Source organism: Antechinus flavipes, chromosome 2, assembly GCF_016432865.1.
Source record: "Antechinus flavipes isolate AdamAnt ecotype Samford, QLD, Australia chromosome 2, AdamAnt_v2, whole genome shotgun sequence".
Taxonomy (NCBI): Eukaryota; Metazoa; Chordata; class Mammalia; order Dasyuromorphia; family Dasyuridae; genus Antechinus; species Antechinus flavipes.
Window position 1 is genome coordinate 33,976,313 of NC_067399.1, and position 13,932 is coordinate 33,990,244.

Sequence of the window (13,932 nt, forward strand, 5' to 3'; positions counted from 1 at the left end):
TTTGTAAAAGCAATGCTACACACTCTCTCCTACCCCTTGTAAATCTTAAGGAGAATAGAATCAGCCCCAAACTCTTTGCCACTTAAGAGGCCCCTAAAAGCATTGAACACCCCTTCTGCAGCTGGAGTTTGGCTAGAGAGGGACTTCAAGCTGAGGTATAAGGTCAATGGCTCCAACATTGGTTGCTAATGGTCTGTTAAGGAAACTCTGGAAGCATTCAGCGCACCTCTTCAGGCTCATGTCCTTAGCACCCCATCTTTGTGACTCCATCAGCACTGAGTATTTGGGGTGCCTCATATGTCTTTGGCTCATAAATAGCCATCAGGGCATTTTTAAAAATTAAAAAACGATATAAAATCACACCAAAAACTGCTTTTGGCCAAAGGAAGGTGATACTTTGGGCAAGCAAATCCTTAATTTACAGTGGAACACAGTACTTTGTTAACCAAGAGGCAAACAGCCAGAATCAAATCATCAGATCTGGCCTTATTTGTTGCTGATTCTTCTAAGCTATGGAAGGAAGGGTAGGGTAGTAGAATGGAATAGACTTCTTATATTTATAACTATTATATTTGTAACTATTAGGTGTTGCTGAGGTGGCTGATTGTCAGAGCTCCCCTTTGGGAGCTGAGGAGAGGAATCGAAGATCACGTGAAATTGGTTTGGAGCAGAAGTTTTCCCTCCACTGACTTCTCTTTTCCATTCCTCCCAGGTGAGGTTCTTCTTTATCCTCTTCTTCTATTGCTCTCAGCCTGCCTCTCCCCTCTTCTGCATAAGGATTACTGAGGAATATAGCCCCAGAAATTTGAGAACTGAAATTGAAGACAATAGACTTTTGAATTAATTAATTTTTTTAGAGGCAAAAAAAATAAACCTTTAAAGTTCTTTGTTTACTACAAGATTTACGGCTTATTGCTAAAGTCAAACAAACCTCTATTGGCCTATCCTGTTCCTAAGTGATTTCTAAAACAGCAAACCAGAGTGGAAGAGTATATACTAATTTGTATATTCTATAATATAAAACTACCCCAGAGCTGGTGTTCTCCCCTCCTTCATTTTGAGACATATCTGCAAGACAATGGAGAACAAGCTTTAATTTTCAAAATTTACAGAAATATTATTGAAGCCTCAGAAAAAAATTGAGAGAGGAAACATGAAAGAGTGGTTTGAAATCTCCATCTGGAAGCATGGAGCAAGGTGAGAAGAAAAATTGCTGGTTACTTTTTCATTTTCTCTAATAGGGCAGTCTTCTTCCTTTAGAGGACTTGCAATGGACTTGTTCTACCTGAATGCATGACCTGTGACACTTACCATCCCTCTCCCTGGGCCTCAGTTTCCTGATCTCTGTAAAAAAAAAAAAGCGGGGTATATGTGCTGAACTAGAAGGCCCTTGAAGTCCTTGCCAATAGTTGGCCCTCATCCCTCCCTCCTGTGCAACTGGAAGCAAATTACTTCAATTCTATATTTCAGTTTTTTACTTGAAAAATATGGAGATTGAGCTTAGGTGATCTCTAAGGTACTTTGTTTCTTTTTTAATCTAGTATATTTAATTTTATTCATTAAACTTGTATTGCCTAGAAAGGGTCCATGGGCATCACTAGGAACTGTTTAATGCCTAGTACTTATCATAGTTTCTAGCACATGGTAGGTGCTGGCCAGATTTTTGAGTTGACAAGAAAATGTGAGGAATTCCTTTCATATCTGTGATCATCCCATGCTATTATTCATTTAATCTTTTTCTCAATTATAAAACCATTTTTATTACTCTAAAATCATTGGTCCTCAGTGTTCTTCCCATAGTCACCTAGTACATTTATATTTCAAAGACATACACCTATATGTAGCCCAACATTCCCTTTTGTATTCTCCAAAGAACTAAAAATTCTTCAAAAGGCATGCACTTTTTTCAGTAGTATTTTTTCTTTCCAAATACTTGTAAAGATAATTTTCAACATTCATTTTTGTAAAACTTTGTGTACCAAATTTTTCTCCCTCCTTCCCTCCCCTTTCCTCTCCCAAAGACAGCAAGCAATCTGATAGGTTAAATATATGCAGTTCTTTTAAACATATTCCCATATTTGTCATGTTGTGCCAGAAAAATCAGACCAAAAGGGAAAAAACCACGAGAAAGAAAAAAAAGCAAATAAAAAAAGTGAAAACACTGCTTTCATTCATATTCAGTCCCCATAGTTCTTCATCCCAAGCCTATTGGAATCAAGACGTGATTTTCTTCCTTTTTAAAAAATAGCTTTTTATTTTTCCAAATACATGCAAAGATAGTTTTCAACATTCACCTTTGTTGAATCTTGTGTTTCAAAATTTTCTCCCTTCCTTTCCCTCTTCCCTCCACTAGATAGCAAACAATCTTATATAGGTTATACATGTGCTATTCTTCTAAACATATTTCCATATTTGTTATTCTGCACAAGAAAAATCAGATGAAAAGGAGAAAAGATGAGAAAGAAAAAACAAAACAAAAAGGTGAAAAACTAAAGATGTGCTTTGTAAACTAGTTATTCTGAGTTAAGTGTGAACTGAGCCATTAAAACAGAGATGAAGACCAGGAGATCTAGCAAACAATTCCTGTACTGACTGTCTGGCACCAGGCTGACTTCCAGCAAAGGCCTCCAGCCTCCAGGTTGTCCCAGATTGACATTATCTGCCATTATCAGTATGGGAGAGGGAAGCCTGTTATTGTATTGCTATTTTTAACCCGAGGCCCACCAACTGGGAGCAAGATTATGCCCCTACTTTATGTGCGCCTCCCTTGACCCCAGTGTATTTTTAAAAGAGTACTCACTGAGAGGCTGTCGTGGAAAGAGAATCAGATTGAAAGTCAGAAGACTTGGGCTTGAGGTCTGACTTGGCCATTGAGTCACTGGGTGACTGTGAGTAGTGGCTAGTGCCTGCTGTGCCCTGTCCCTCACGGTGCTGGGAGGGCCAAAGGAGATAGTGTATCCAAAGCTCTTTGTAACCATGGATATCAGCTTATGAATAGTCCTGCTTCATAATGACATCGTGGTGGCAGAGTGGGTAGTGCCCTAGACTTGGAATCAAGACAACCTGAATTCAAATCCTGTCTCAGACACTTAGTACCCTGTGTATACCTCAGTTTCCTCAATTATAAAATGAAAAACATAATAGCACCTTCCCCCCAAGGTTGTTAGGAGCTTAAAGTGAGATATTTGTGGAGCACTTTGCACAGTATCTGATATAGAGTAGGGGCTTATACTTGTTAAATCTAAGATCTAAGTCAAAAGAATAGAAGGTAGTAGAGGATGAAAAAAGTTATAGACAGCTTGATAGGAGACCGAACTTAAACACATCTACCAAATAATCTTTGGAAAACAACAAACGGATGCAAAATGGATCAGATTTGTTAGCATTTTTAGATCTGTTCACACACCACTGCTGACAGTAGAATCAACCAATTATTTAGACTTATTTGGCATGTCCCGCTATCAAAGTCCCCCAGATACCCCAGGAAGTAGAGATAACACTTAAGAAAATAAAGAAGGAAAAGGAGCTGGATCTAATCAAAAGCACATAGAAGAAATCTGTCCTAGGAATGTTACAATAGGAAAAATATTCAAAACTTGATTTTTTAAAAATTTCACAAAGATGGGAAGAGCATAAAAAATCCTAGATATTGCTGTCGCCAAGGTGTAGTTACATCAATTGCTCCTGACTCCCATGGCTGCTTTTTCTGATCTTTATAAAATCATTGTGAGAACAATTCATACACGTAGAAGGACGTTCTTGATAAAAACAGGAGAAGGAAACATTCAAGACTTGGAGACATTTTCACAGCCACACAATTGTCTGAAAGGTATAGAAAATTCAAAGTTCTATTTTACCTATTGCTTATTGATTTTTTTTTCCAACCAGATTTTCCAACATGATTTCATCTGTATGGGGAGATATCAGGGAGGACGTCCTGCTGACGTTATAGATCAGCACCTTTTCTTCTCAATCTATTACTACTCCCCTATTCAGGCAAACCATTCCAAATAGCAAAATAAATTATCCATTGGGTTGACAAGTATTGACAGACTTTAGAGTGGTATATAATAAAATAGGTGACCAACTGGATGTTTATTTTCCTGGATTGTCACACAGCTTAAAGATCTGAGTACATGACTTCACTACCATTAAATCAATAACTTTCTAATTGGTTTTTCTGCTTTAAGTTTCTTTCTATTTGTTCTGGACTAGTTCTGATTTAGGCTAGTCTTTTGGTAGTCCCATATTGGAATACAGCAAAACTGTTATTAATTCAGCAATTAACAAAGATTTCCTTAATCAAGTAGGAGATTATTCAATAAGGATAAGTATTCAGGATACTCCAAGTTTATTTAGCTGAATGAAGTTCCCCTGCCTCTGAGCTGCTTATAGTGGTCCATTGGTCTTCAGTGTCCCAAACTTATCTGAAACTTGAGGACAGTTTCAATACCTTTTAAGGCAAAAGTAGTCTAACTCTGATAAAAGTGGGAATGGGGGGAAGGGGGTTGGGTTAGGATCCAGTGCATCCTTCACTCAGCTGCCATATCTCTATCCATGTCAATGTCTATTCAGTAAACTCCAGTGGCTTTCCTACCTCCAGAATCAAATATAAAATTTTCTGTTGTCATTCAAAGTTTTCACAACCTGGTCTCTTCCTTCCCAGTCTTCTTACATATTCCTCCCCCCTCCCCATTTTATAATCTGGCGTTTTTTGCTGCTTCTCAAACATGTAACTCCTTTGATGTTCTCCCAGGTTCTTTCCAGATGTAATAGATGATTTTATAATCAAGTCCCTTAAATCACTCTTGCTCAAGGCAGGGCAATGAGGTCTTTGAGATACCACGACTGGGTACTAAAAATGCAAAAATCAGATGAATTTCTGATATGCAAGGATATTCCCTTTTGCTTTTAGAATAAGCCCCCTTCAATAAGAGGGGAGACAATGAGATGTCGGGCAGAGGGAGCAGCATGGTACTATGGAAAATGTGCCACGTTTGGAATCCCCGTTCTGTTACTTGCTAATTGTGTGACCTAAGGAATGTCTTTTAACTTATTTGTGCCTCAATTTCCTTGTCTGTAAAATTAGGAGATCGGGCTTGATGTCCTCTAAAGGCCCTTCAGTTCTCAATTTACAATCCATGAGCCTATAAAATTAAGAAGACTGAGTTCAGCTCTCACCTTTGACACATTCTGGCTGAAAGACCGCAGGCAAGTCATTTGAATTTTTAGTAATCCAGGCCATTTTCTAATATTCTAAATTGCCCGTCTACATTGGGAAATAGAGTTTTTCTATCAGGGGTGAGGAAATATGATAATGATTGTCATAACTATCAATATGATATGTGAAAAATATACTAATAATTCAGATTTCTGGGAACTGTCTCTTCTGGCTTTTGGGAGTCAGAGTCTTACAATGCAGCTTGAAATGATCAATTCTTGACAATGCTTTCCTGTGTTAAGTGAATCAAAGTTTGCAACACCTGTTTCCTCACAAAGAAAGGATTTGAAACAATCACTTAAGAACTATTTCCACAGGACTAGAAAACACCCATATTATGCTGCACCCATGGGTTTGTCATGGGAAACCATTCAGACTCTGAAAATGATTGAATTGTAATCCTCCTTCCCCCTCCCCTCCCTTCCCTTTTATGATTTGTGAATAAAGTCTCTACCTTTCTTGCAGCAGGAGCAGGTCTCCTGCCAGAAGGACTTCCAGTTTGCAAACTGTTTTCCTTACTCTGAAAGTTACCAATTAATTCAACTGTCACTTGATCTTTAAAATCTGGCTCCTGGCTCTGCTTTGTAGGGCACCAGATGCCCACAGTATAGAGACTTGGACCCTAAAATTCCCTTGATAGGAGTTTGCTACATGGATGAAATCACAGGTCAAGACACACACACACGCCCCAGAGGATTCTGTGTATAGTTAGCCTACATATGATGGCCTCTGTGGCCAAGGGAATTTAACCAGAACTGTGTCCCGATCCTGCCTCTGTGACTTCAGGAAAAGTCATTTCCTTTCTGTAAAATGAGAAGACTGAAGGTCCCCTTTGGGCTCCCTTCACCTCTAGAGCTACATTTGTTATGAGCCCATTTATATTCTCAGAAAAGCCAAGCGATTGCCCTAATATTACATGCCTCAGGGACAGATCTGGGATATGGATCTGGCTCCAGCACTGTCCCCACTGGCTTCCCCAGCCTCAGCAGGGGGAGAGGCCGGTGTCCTTGTCAGGGTTTTGAGCAGCAGCTGCTGCCGCCCCCCTCAGCTTCCACCCCAGCCTCAGACCCTTCATCTCTCGTGATCGTGGTCCTAGAAATGGCCCCAGCAAATCCCCCTTTTCCTCCGGTCGCTTTCAGCTGCTGCTTCCTGACAGACGGCCGCATCTGGCTGCTAAAAATACTCCAGTGAAGCGGCCCTCCCCACTTGTTCGCAGGAGTTAGGGTCTCGGTTTTCTCCACACGTACGCACGGCGTCTCCTTGGGGAGGCACCCGCCAAATGTTCTCCCATCCAAGCCGCTAATAGGGTTAGTCAGAGACCCACGGAGCCGCCGGACCTTTGACTGGTCCTGCCAGTTGGGAGGGGTGGGGTGGGGGCGCTCTCCCCCTTCCCCTGCCCCATCCCGGGTGGACAGCGCTGCCGCAGGCAGAGGGGAGGAGGTGAGCGAGGGGCGGGAGGAGGGCGAGGGGGGCGGAGGCGAGACCATTTATGGCCTTGGCCTTCGGGATGCCGAAGGTGCTGAAATAGCAGCAGCTGAGGTCTGCGGGCGGCCCGCCGACACTCCGGCAATGACAATAGAGAGCATGGAGAAAGTCGAAGTGTTCACTTCGGAAGGCAAAGGCCGGGGGCTGAAGACCACCAAGGAGCTCTGGGCCGCCGATGTGGTGTTTGCCGAGCGGGCTTATTCTGCCGTGGTCTTTGACAGGTCAGTGGCCAGTCTTGTGTGTGTGGGTGTCCTTGGGCTAGTGCAGGAGATGAATGAGGTCAGATTTGGATACCCCACGAGGGACCCAAAACCGGAATCGTGAGAGGTCATGGGATTTAGAGCTGGAACACCAAAGGTCGTCGTCGTCAAAAAATAGCCGTGGCATTTGAAGGTTTGCAAAGCACTTCCTTTCCGATCCAACCTTCGCGTGAGTGGGGGACTATGGCAAAGCCAAAGCTAGCCCTTGCACCTCTTATGCAGCAATTGGATAAATCGTCAGGGCTCTTAGGGACCCTCACATCACATCGGCGTGGGTCAGGTGCCGTATCCCGAGCTCTACGGCTAATCGGGCGCCGTTCTGGGGTCTTTATTCCTTGCGTCATTCTTTGTGCTCTTTGCCACGATTCCTCCAGCCTCTGGAGCCTCTTGTTATGATTACTCCTGTAATCGGAGGGATGCCGGAGATGCCGGTCCAGGGCTGATAGGAGAAGGAAAAGTGGGGGTGACTGTGATTTTTTTTTCTACTGAGGCAATTGGGGTTAAGTGACTTGCCCAAAGCCACACAGCTGGAAGTGTTAAGTGTCTGAGGTCAGAATTGAACTCAGGTGGTCCCGATTTCAGGACTGCGCCCTTACAGGACTTTTTTATTTTTATTTTTATTTAAGCTTTTTACATTTCCCAACTTGAGAATATATAACAATGCACATCGCTTTACATCAGTAAACTCTGGTTTTGTCCAAAAATTGCCTGAAGGCCAGTCAGGCTAGCTGCGGAGGGTCTCGGAGCTAGTAAATGTTGGAGGTGGGATTTGAAATGAGGTCTCTCGGTCTCCTGCCCAGCTGTGCCAGGGTTCTCCCAGATAGGCAGAGGTGTGGTTCAGAGGACAGCTTGCTGGCTTTGTAATCTAACACCATCCACATGCAATTGTGGGTTAGTCAGTGAAACTTCCCGATCCTTAGCTTTAGCATCGTTGTTGGTGTGTGTTTATTTTTTGTTTTTTTGTCCTTCATTCTCAAAGAGGGCCGTGACATTAGGGAGGTGACTTGCTAGGGAATTAGATTCGAGGGAGGGAGGGCTGGGCAAGGTCACCTGCCTCATGCCACCTAGATCCAGTGACCAGATGCAGATCAGGACATCTGCTAGCTGGATGAAATGGGAGACTGTTCCAATTGACTCAGATTGACTCAGTCTCTATAAAATGAAAGCATCAAATAGTTCTGAGATCCTTTTAGCTCTTTATCTAAGGTTAAGCTTTTACCCTTAAACAAATTCTCAAACAGATGCCAGGAGGTAATGAGGTGTAATAACAATCATAATCATAACTGCTGCAATTTATAAAGAACCTTAGGGTTTTTAAAGAGCTTTGGGGATATTATCGCATTTGGTCCTCACAACCCTTGGAGGATATTGTTGTGCAGCCACTTTTCAGTCATGTCTGACTAGAAAACCCCAACTCCGTTTGGGGTTTTCTTGGCGGAGATACTGGAGCGGTTTGCTATTTCCTTCTCCAGCTTGTTTGACAGATGAGGAAACGGAGGCAAACAGAGTGAAGTGACTTGCCCAGAGTCACACAGCTAAAAAAGTGTCTGGGGTGAGATTTGAATCCAAGGCTTCCTGCCTCTGGGCCCGGCATTCTGTGCACTATGGCACCACCTAGACTAGTTCTCCTTTGTAAGGTAAATGCTATTATTATCCCCATTTTATAGATGAGGAAATTGTGGCACAGAAATTAAATGATTTGCCCAGCATCCCACAATTAGTAATATTCTGAAGCAGAATCTGAACTCGGGCCTTCTTAACACCCAGTTCTGGTATTCTATGCAGTGTGTCACCTACAGACCTGGAGGAGAAGGTGTTAGATTCGTAGTCTAGAAGACAAGGGTTCAGTTCTCATTTCTCACTCTCATAACTAAGAGTAAGAAAAGAAAGTAACTCATAACTTTAGCTTCCTCATCTCTAAATAGGGCTAATTATATCAAAAGCAGTGGTTGCCAAGAATCAGAAGATAATATAATATGGATAAATCTCTCTGTTAATATTAAAATGTTTCCTACATACCAGTTAGAGCATCTGAGGATTATGATGTTCAATTATAACCTATTATAATCCTTCCTACTAATAGGAGATCATGCTTAGAGGTTATGCATACAAGGAGTCTTCACACACATGATCTCATTTGATCCTCACGGCTGGCTTGTGTGGGTTGGGGAGTGGAAGAGAAAGTTGAGGCTCTCAAACAGTCAACAAGCATTTGTTATCATTTTAAATGTGTAATAGTATTTGTTTTTTCAATTGATCCTCCCAGCAGGTGTGTGTGGGTTGGTGAGTGGAAGAGAAAGTTGAGGCTCTCAATCAGTCAACAAGCATTATCATCATCATTATTCTAAATTTGTAACAGTATTTTTTCAAGTATAGATAAACACAATTTCTAACATTCGTTTTAAAAAATATTGATCTCCAGATTTCTCCCTTCCTTTCTCCCCTCCCCTCCCTAAGATGGTAAGCAATTTGATATAGGTTATACAGACACATAGATTGTCACATCCAGCCACTGAATTTGTTCTGAACCAGCATTTCTTATTCACGAGTGCTAAGAATACAAGGGAGAAAGTAGGACAGTCCCCTCTCACCGGGAGCTTCTATTGGAAGAGTTAAATGGCTGTCATTAGCACCATTACCTTGTTGCCTCAGGAAAATTTTAGGATAGGGTCAATGCAAGATGCTTCAAAGGAGTCTTAAGAGCACTGGATTAGAGTCAGATTTTGCCTCCTCTGATTTTGCAAACTGGTTAAGCTTGAGCAGTTGGTTTAATCTACCTGAGCCTCAGTTTCCTCATTTATAAAAAAGAAGGGAGTAGGACTTGATAAGAGCTGAGTGCCTTTCTTGTCCCTGTTCTCTGATTACATGACCCCAAGATCATCACCAGCAAAACCAGAGGACTTTTCAAAAAAGGAAGGTTTTGACGTCTGTTTCTTGATCAGGTTCTAACCTCTAATGATTCTTTAGTAGGTTACATCCAAAAGTCTAACAAATCCCTTGGAAGCTGAGGGAGCAGAAAGAAGCGGGGAGAAAGGAGTTAAACTACCTTATAAGATTTTTTTTCTTCTTAGTCACCCTATAAAGCAGCCTCTCCTAATCTGCCTTACCAATTTATTCCAGGACACCTCTTTTTGCAGTCTTGTTTTAGTCAGCCTACAACCCTTTATTAAATGTTTATTATGTACTAGATGTTGTGCTAAGTATTGGGGATAATTAGGTAGCTGGTAGGGGTCACAGTGGATTAAGCATTGGGGCTAGAATCAAGAAGTTACTATTCGGTCATGTCCAACTCTTTGTTCCCCAATTTGGGGGTTTCTTGGCAAAATACTGGAATGACTGGCCATTTCCTTTTCCAGCTCATTTTACAGATGAGCAAACTGAGGCAAACAGATTTAAGTGACTTGCCCAGGCCACAAAGTTTAAAAATGGCTGAGGTCAGATTTGAACTCGGGTATTTCCTAAATGTCCCACCCACCTGCCCAGAGTCAAGAAGACCTGAATTCAAATGTTGCTTCAAATACTTTCTAGGTGTGTGATTCACAAGTCACTTCACTTCTATTTGTTTCAGTTTCCTCAACTATAAAATGTAGAAACCCCAGGTTGTTGTGAGGTTCAAGTGTTTGTAATGTGTTTTGCAAACTTTAAAGTGTTTTATACATTCTTTTTTTTTTGTAGCAATATTTGATTTGATTTTATTGTTTTATCCATTCTTTCCCATTATTTCTATCCTGGCTCTGCATCTTGTTTGCTGTGATGCTTTGATGTCAGTTTCCTTGGCTGTAAAATGAGAAAAGGACCTCTCCCTGAGCTCCCTCCCTGCCCTGGATCTTTGAACCTCCATCCTTCTTGGAAGGAACAATCATGGAAAGATTTCTTAGGGAAATGCAGACAGAAAGGCACATACAGATGCGAATAGACTGGGAGATTAGGGGCTGAGCCAGACACCCAAACTAAGTAGGAGCGTGGCTACACAGACCAGAGCAAAGGAAGGACAGCTGCGTGCTTCCTGGGCGTGGAGGGTGTTGGTTCTGTCAGGACAAGGATGTGTGTTGTTTCAAAACAGAGAAAGAGGAGACACCTTAGAGGTGCAGTGGTTAGATCTCTGAGCCTGAAGTCACAAAGAGCTGAGTTCAAATTTGGCCTCAGATATGTCTTAGCTGTGTGGTCCTGGGCAAGCCAGGAAGCTCTGCCTCTGTTTCTTAGCTTCTTCACAGACTTTTTCTTAGTCTTAGATTCTTCAGCTGTAAAAATGGGGATAATATAGCACCTACCTCCCAGGTAGGAGGATCAACTGAGATAGTATTTGTAAAGTGCTTAGCATAGCACCTGGGACATGAGAGGTAGCCTAAAAATGCTAATTATTACTATCCAGACAGAGTGAGTGGAACATATATTTTATATTGGTCAAATCCTGCTATGGGCGATATAAGAAGAATGCTTTTTAATTTTGCTTTTTTTTTAAACCTAGTGTAAAATATCACATTGTTGAAAAGGCTGTTTGGGGGGTGGGGGACGGGAATAGACACTAGTACTCTGTTGTGGGGTCACCACTTACGAGAGTATCTCATGTGGTGGTGATGGTGAGAAGGGAGTCACATGTGGTGGGAGGAGGGTACCGTATGTACAGGGGGAGAATAGAGTGGGGCTCGTCCCAGTCACCATCTTATGGATGCCCATTTTAATTAATTAATTATTCTTGCCAACTGATAGGGGGTCTGGTATATTGGGTAAAGTATCAATTCTTTCCCTAAGATATATTAGCATGTGACTCTGGATAAATATGCTTCCTAACACTATAACTGCAGCCAAATTGCTGGTCTATATGGATAAGAGAGAGTTTCCAAATCAGGAGTTTCTCTGTATTTAGTGAAAATATAGGTCTTGACCCCCTTTCACCTCAAAAAAAAAATTCTTGCTCAACTAAACTCTATTGTTTCCATGTTGTTGAATAACAATTCAAGTGTGATTCATGTCCTCCCGATTTGGTGCTCCCTAACTTCAGCACCCAGTGGCAAAGCTCTGTTAGACCGTCCTTAGTTACAGTTTTCCTCAATACAGTCTTTTAATGCTTTTCTCTGGAGAAATAGATGCAGGAATATGACTTCAAAGGAGCCCAAGCCTGCTGAAATGATCTGAATTTTAACTTAAACCATAAACGGACTCCTAGATTTCAGTACTTTCCAGGACCCCAAAGGCCATCGAGTTTGATCCTGTGGATTTATAGAAGACAGAACAGATGCTGTGATCTGCCCAAGCCTACCCAGCAGTCTGCTGGCTCCCAGCTGGACCCACCATCAGCCGCTTCAGAGCCCTGCCCCTTCTCACTCTGCATCTTACCCTGAACTGTTTTCAAATCTTAAGAGGCGGAATTGGAAAATCCGGTCATATTTTCCAGCTGACTTTGTCTTTGCCATCTTGAGCCCAGAACTAAACAGTAAAACTGCAGGCTTTGTGCAATGTCATCCTGAACGAGCTGGTTTCCCTTTTTGGCCACAAATTCAGAGCTTCAGGCCTCCCCCTAAAAACTAAGAGAACAGAGTGGCCAAATTCACTTTTGTCTGACCCAGCTGCAGCTGGCTGGAGGAACCAAGCATCTCCTGGGGATGCTAAGAAGGGGGACAGATAGCCTATGTGACCCCAGCAGGGACTGGATTCCTCCAAGCAGAAGTACCTCAGGAGAAAGAGAGGGAGCTCCATGAAGAGATCCTAAAAAAGTAGAGGAGCTATGGTTTGGGGGCTGGCACAAAGTCCCTGCTTCCTTCTGCACAAGAGCTGGGGAAACACTGGGGAGAGGGGAAGTGAATAAGAAATGGAGAAAAGAAGAGGGAGTCATGTCAGCAGAGGCTACAACAAATAGGGTTATCAGAGATTGGGAAAGCCATTAATACCCCTTTCCCTCCAGACACTGGATCCTGAGCATCCCTAGCACTTTAAGGTTATTGTTCACACCTGGAATTACCCCCCCCCCCCCACACACACACACATCTGTGATAAAAGACATAAGGTTAGAGTTAAGAAGATCTGGCTTCAAATCCTGCCTCTGACATTTTCAAGTTGTGTGGCCATGGGCAGGTCACATAGCTTGGCTGGTTTCCTCATCTATCAGCTAAAAATAACTTTAATACCTGCCTCAGAGGGTCACTGTGAAGGCAATATATTACATGATGACCCTGGCATGAGAGAATCTGGGTTCAAATTTCATCCCTAATGATAACTACTTGTATGACCAGTCACTAAAATCTCTTGGGTGAGATGGCTAGATGTTATTGTGGTTAGAGCACCAAAAATGGACCCTAGAAGACCTAAATTCAAATCCCACCTTGGATGCTTATGGCTTTGTGACACACAGTCAATTTCCTCATCTGTAAAAATGAAAGGCAAACTGTCTCCCACTTCTGGACCTTTGTCCTAGTTGGACTCTCCCTCCTCATTCCTATGGCTCAGTTCCCCTAACTACTACTTTGAAACAACTCAAATTTTACCATTTACAGGGAGTCTTTCACCTCTCCCTTTTAGCTTGCATCTCTCTACTCTATATATCTCTTGTATGTACCTAGCTATTTATATGTCGTTTCTCACATTAGAATAGAATGGGAGCTCCTTGAGGATGCCTTTTGCCTTTCTTGGCATCCATACTGCTTAGCACAGTGCCTGGAATATTAATAAATGTTTGTTGGCTGACTGTCGGTATGGTAGAGGGGAGACAGCTCTGGGACCAGTCCCAGAAATAATAATAAATTAGGTTTCTTTGTGAGCTAAGGCTATTTCGTATCAATGAACAACCTCAGGTGATATACAGATGTCATTGGCGAAGATAGCAAATGATGCTTATAATACAGGTGAGAAAGAAAGCCAAACTCATCAGATGTAAGGATAAAAAATCAGATCAACAAATGACCTATATTTCTGTTCATACCTGCCTTCCCCTTCCCCTTTATTTTTTGGCTGAAGCAATTGGGGTTAAAT

General features: G+C 42.1%; 1 protein-coding gene and 1 long non-coding RNA gene across 3 annotated transcripts in view; one reads left to right on the plus strand and one right to left on the minus strand.

The window, feature by feature from the left end:
* Positions 1-548: 548 nt before the first annotated feature.
* LOC127552345 (uncharacterized) lies at positions 549-2,940 on the minus strand. The gene is made up of 2 exons (XR_007951335.1): positions 2,801-2,940; positions 549-812 (listed from the first exon to the last, which is right to left on the minus strand). It is a non-coding gene; the product is annotated as an uncharacterized LOC127552345 (long non-coding RNA).
* Positions 2,941-6,696: 3,756 nt separating this feature from the next.
* Positions 6,697-13,932, plus strand: part of SMYD1 (SET and MYND domain containing 1) — a 32,486-nt gene continuing 25,250 nt past the window's right edge. The window contains exon 1 of one of the 2 annotated variants that reach the window (XM_051974408.1): positions 6,697-6,927. In XM_051974408.1, coding sequence (XP_051830368.1) covers positions 6,791-6,927 — 137 coding nt within the window. In that variant the 5' untranslated portion in view covers positions 6,697-6,790. The remainder of the gene's footprint in view (positions 6,928-13,932) is intronic. The other variant, XM_051974409.1, reaches the window with a different exon arrangement.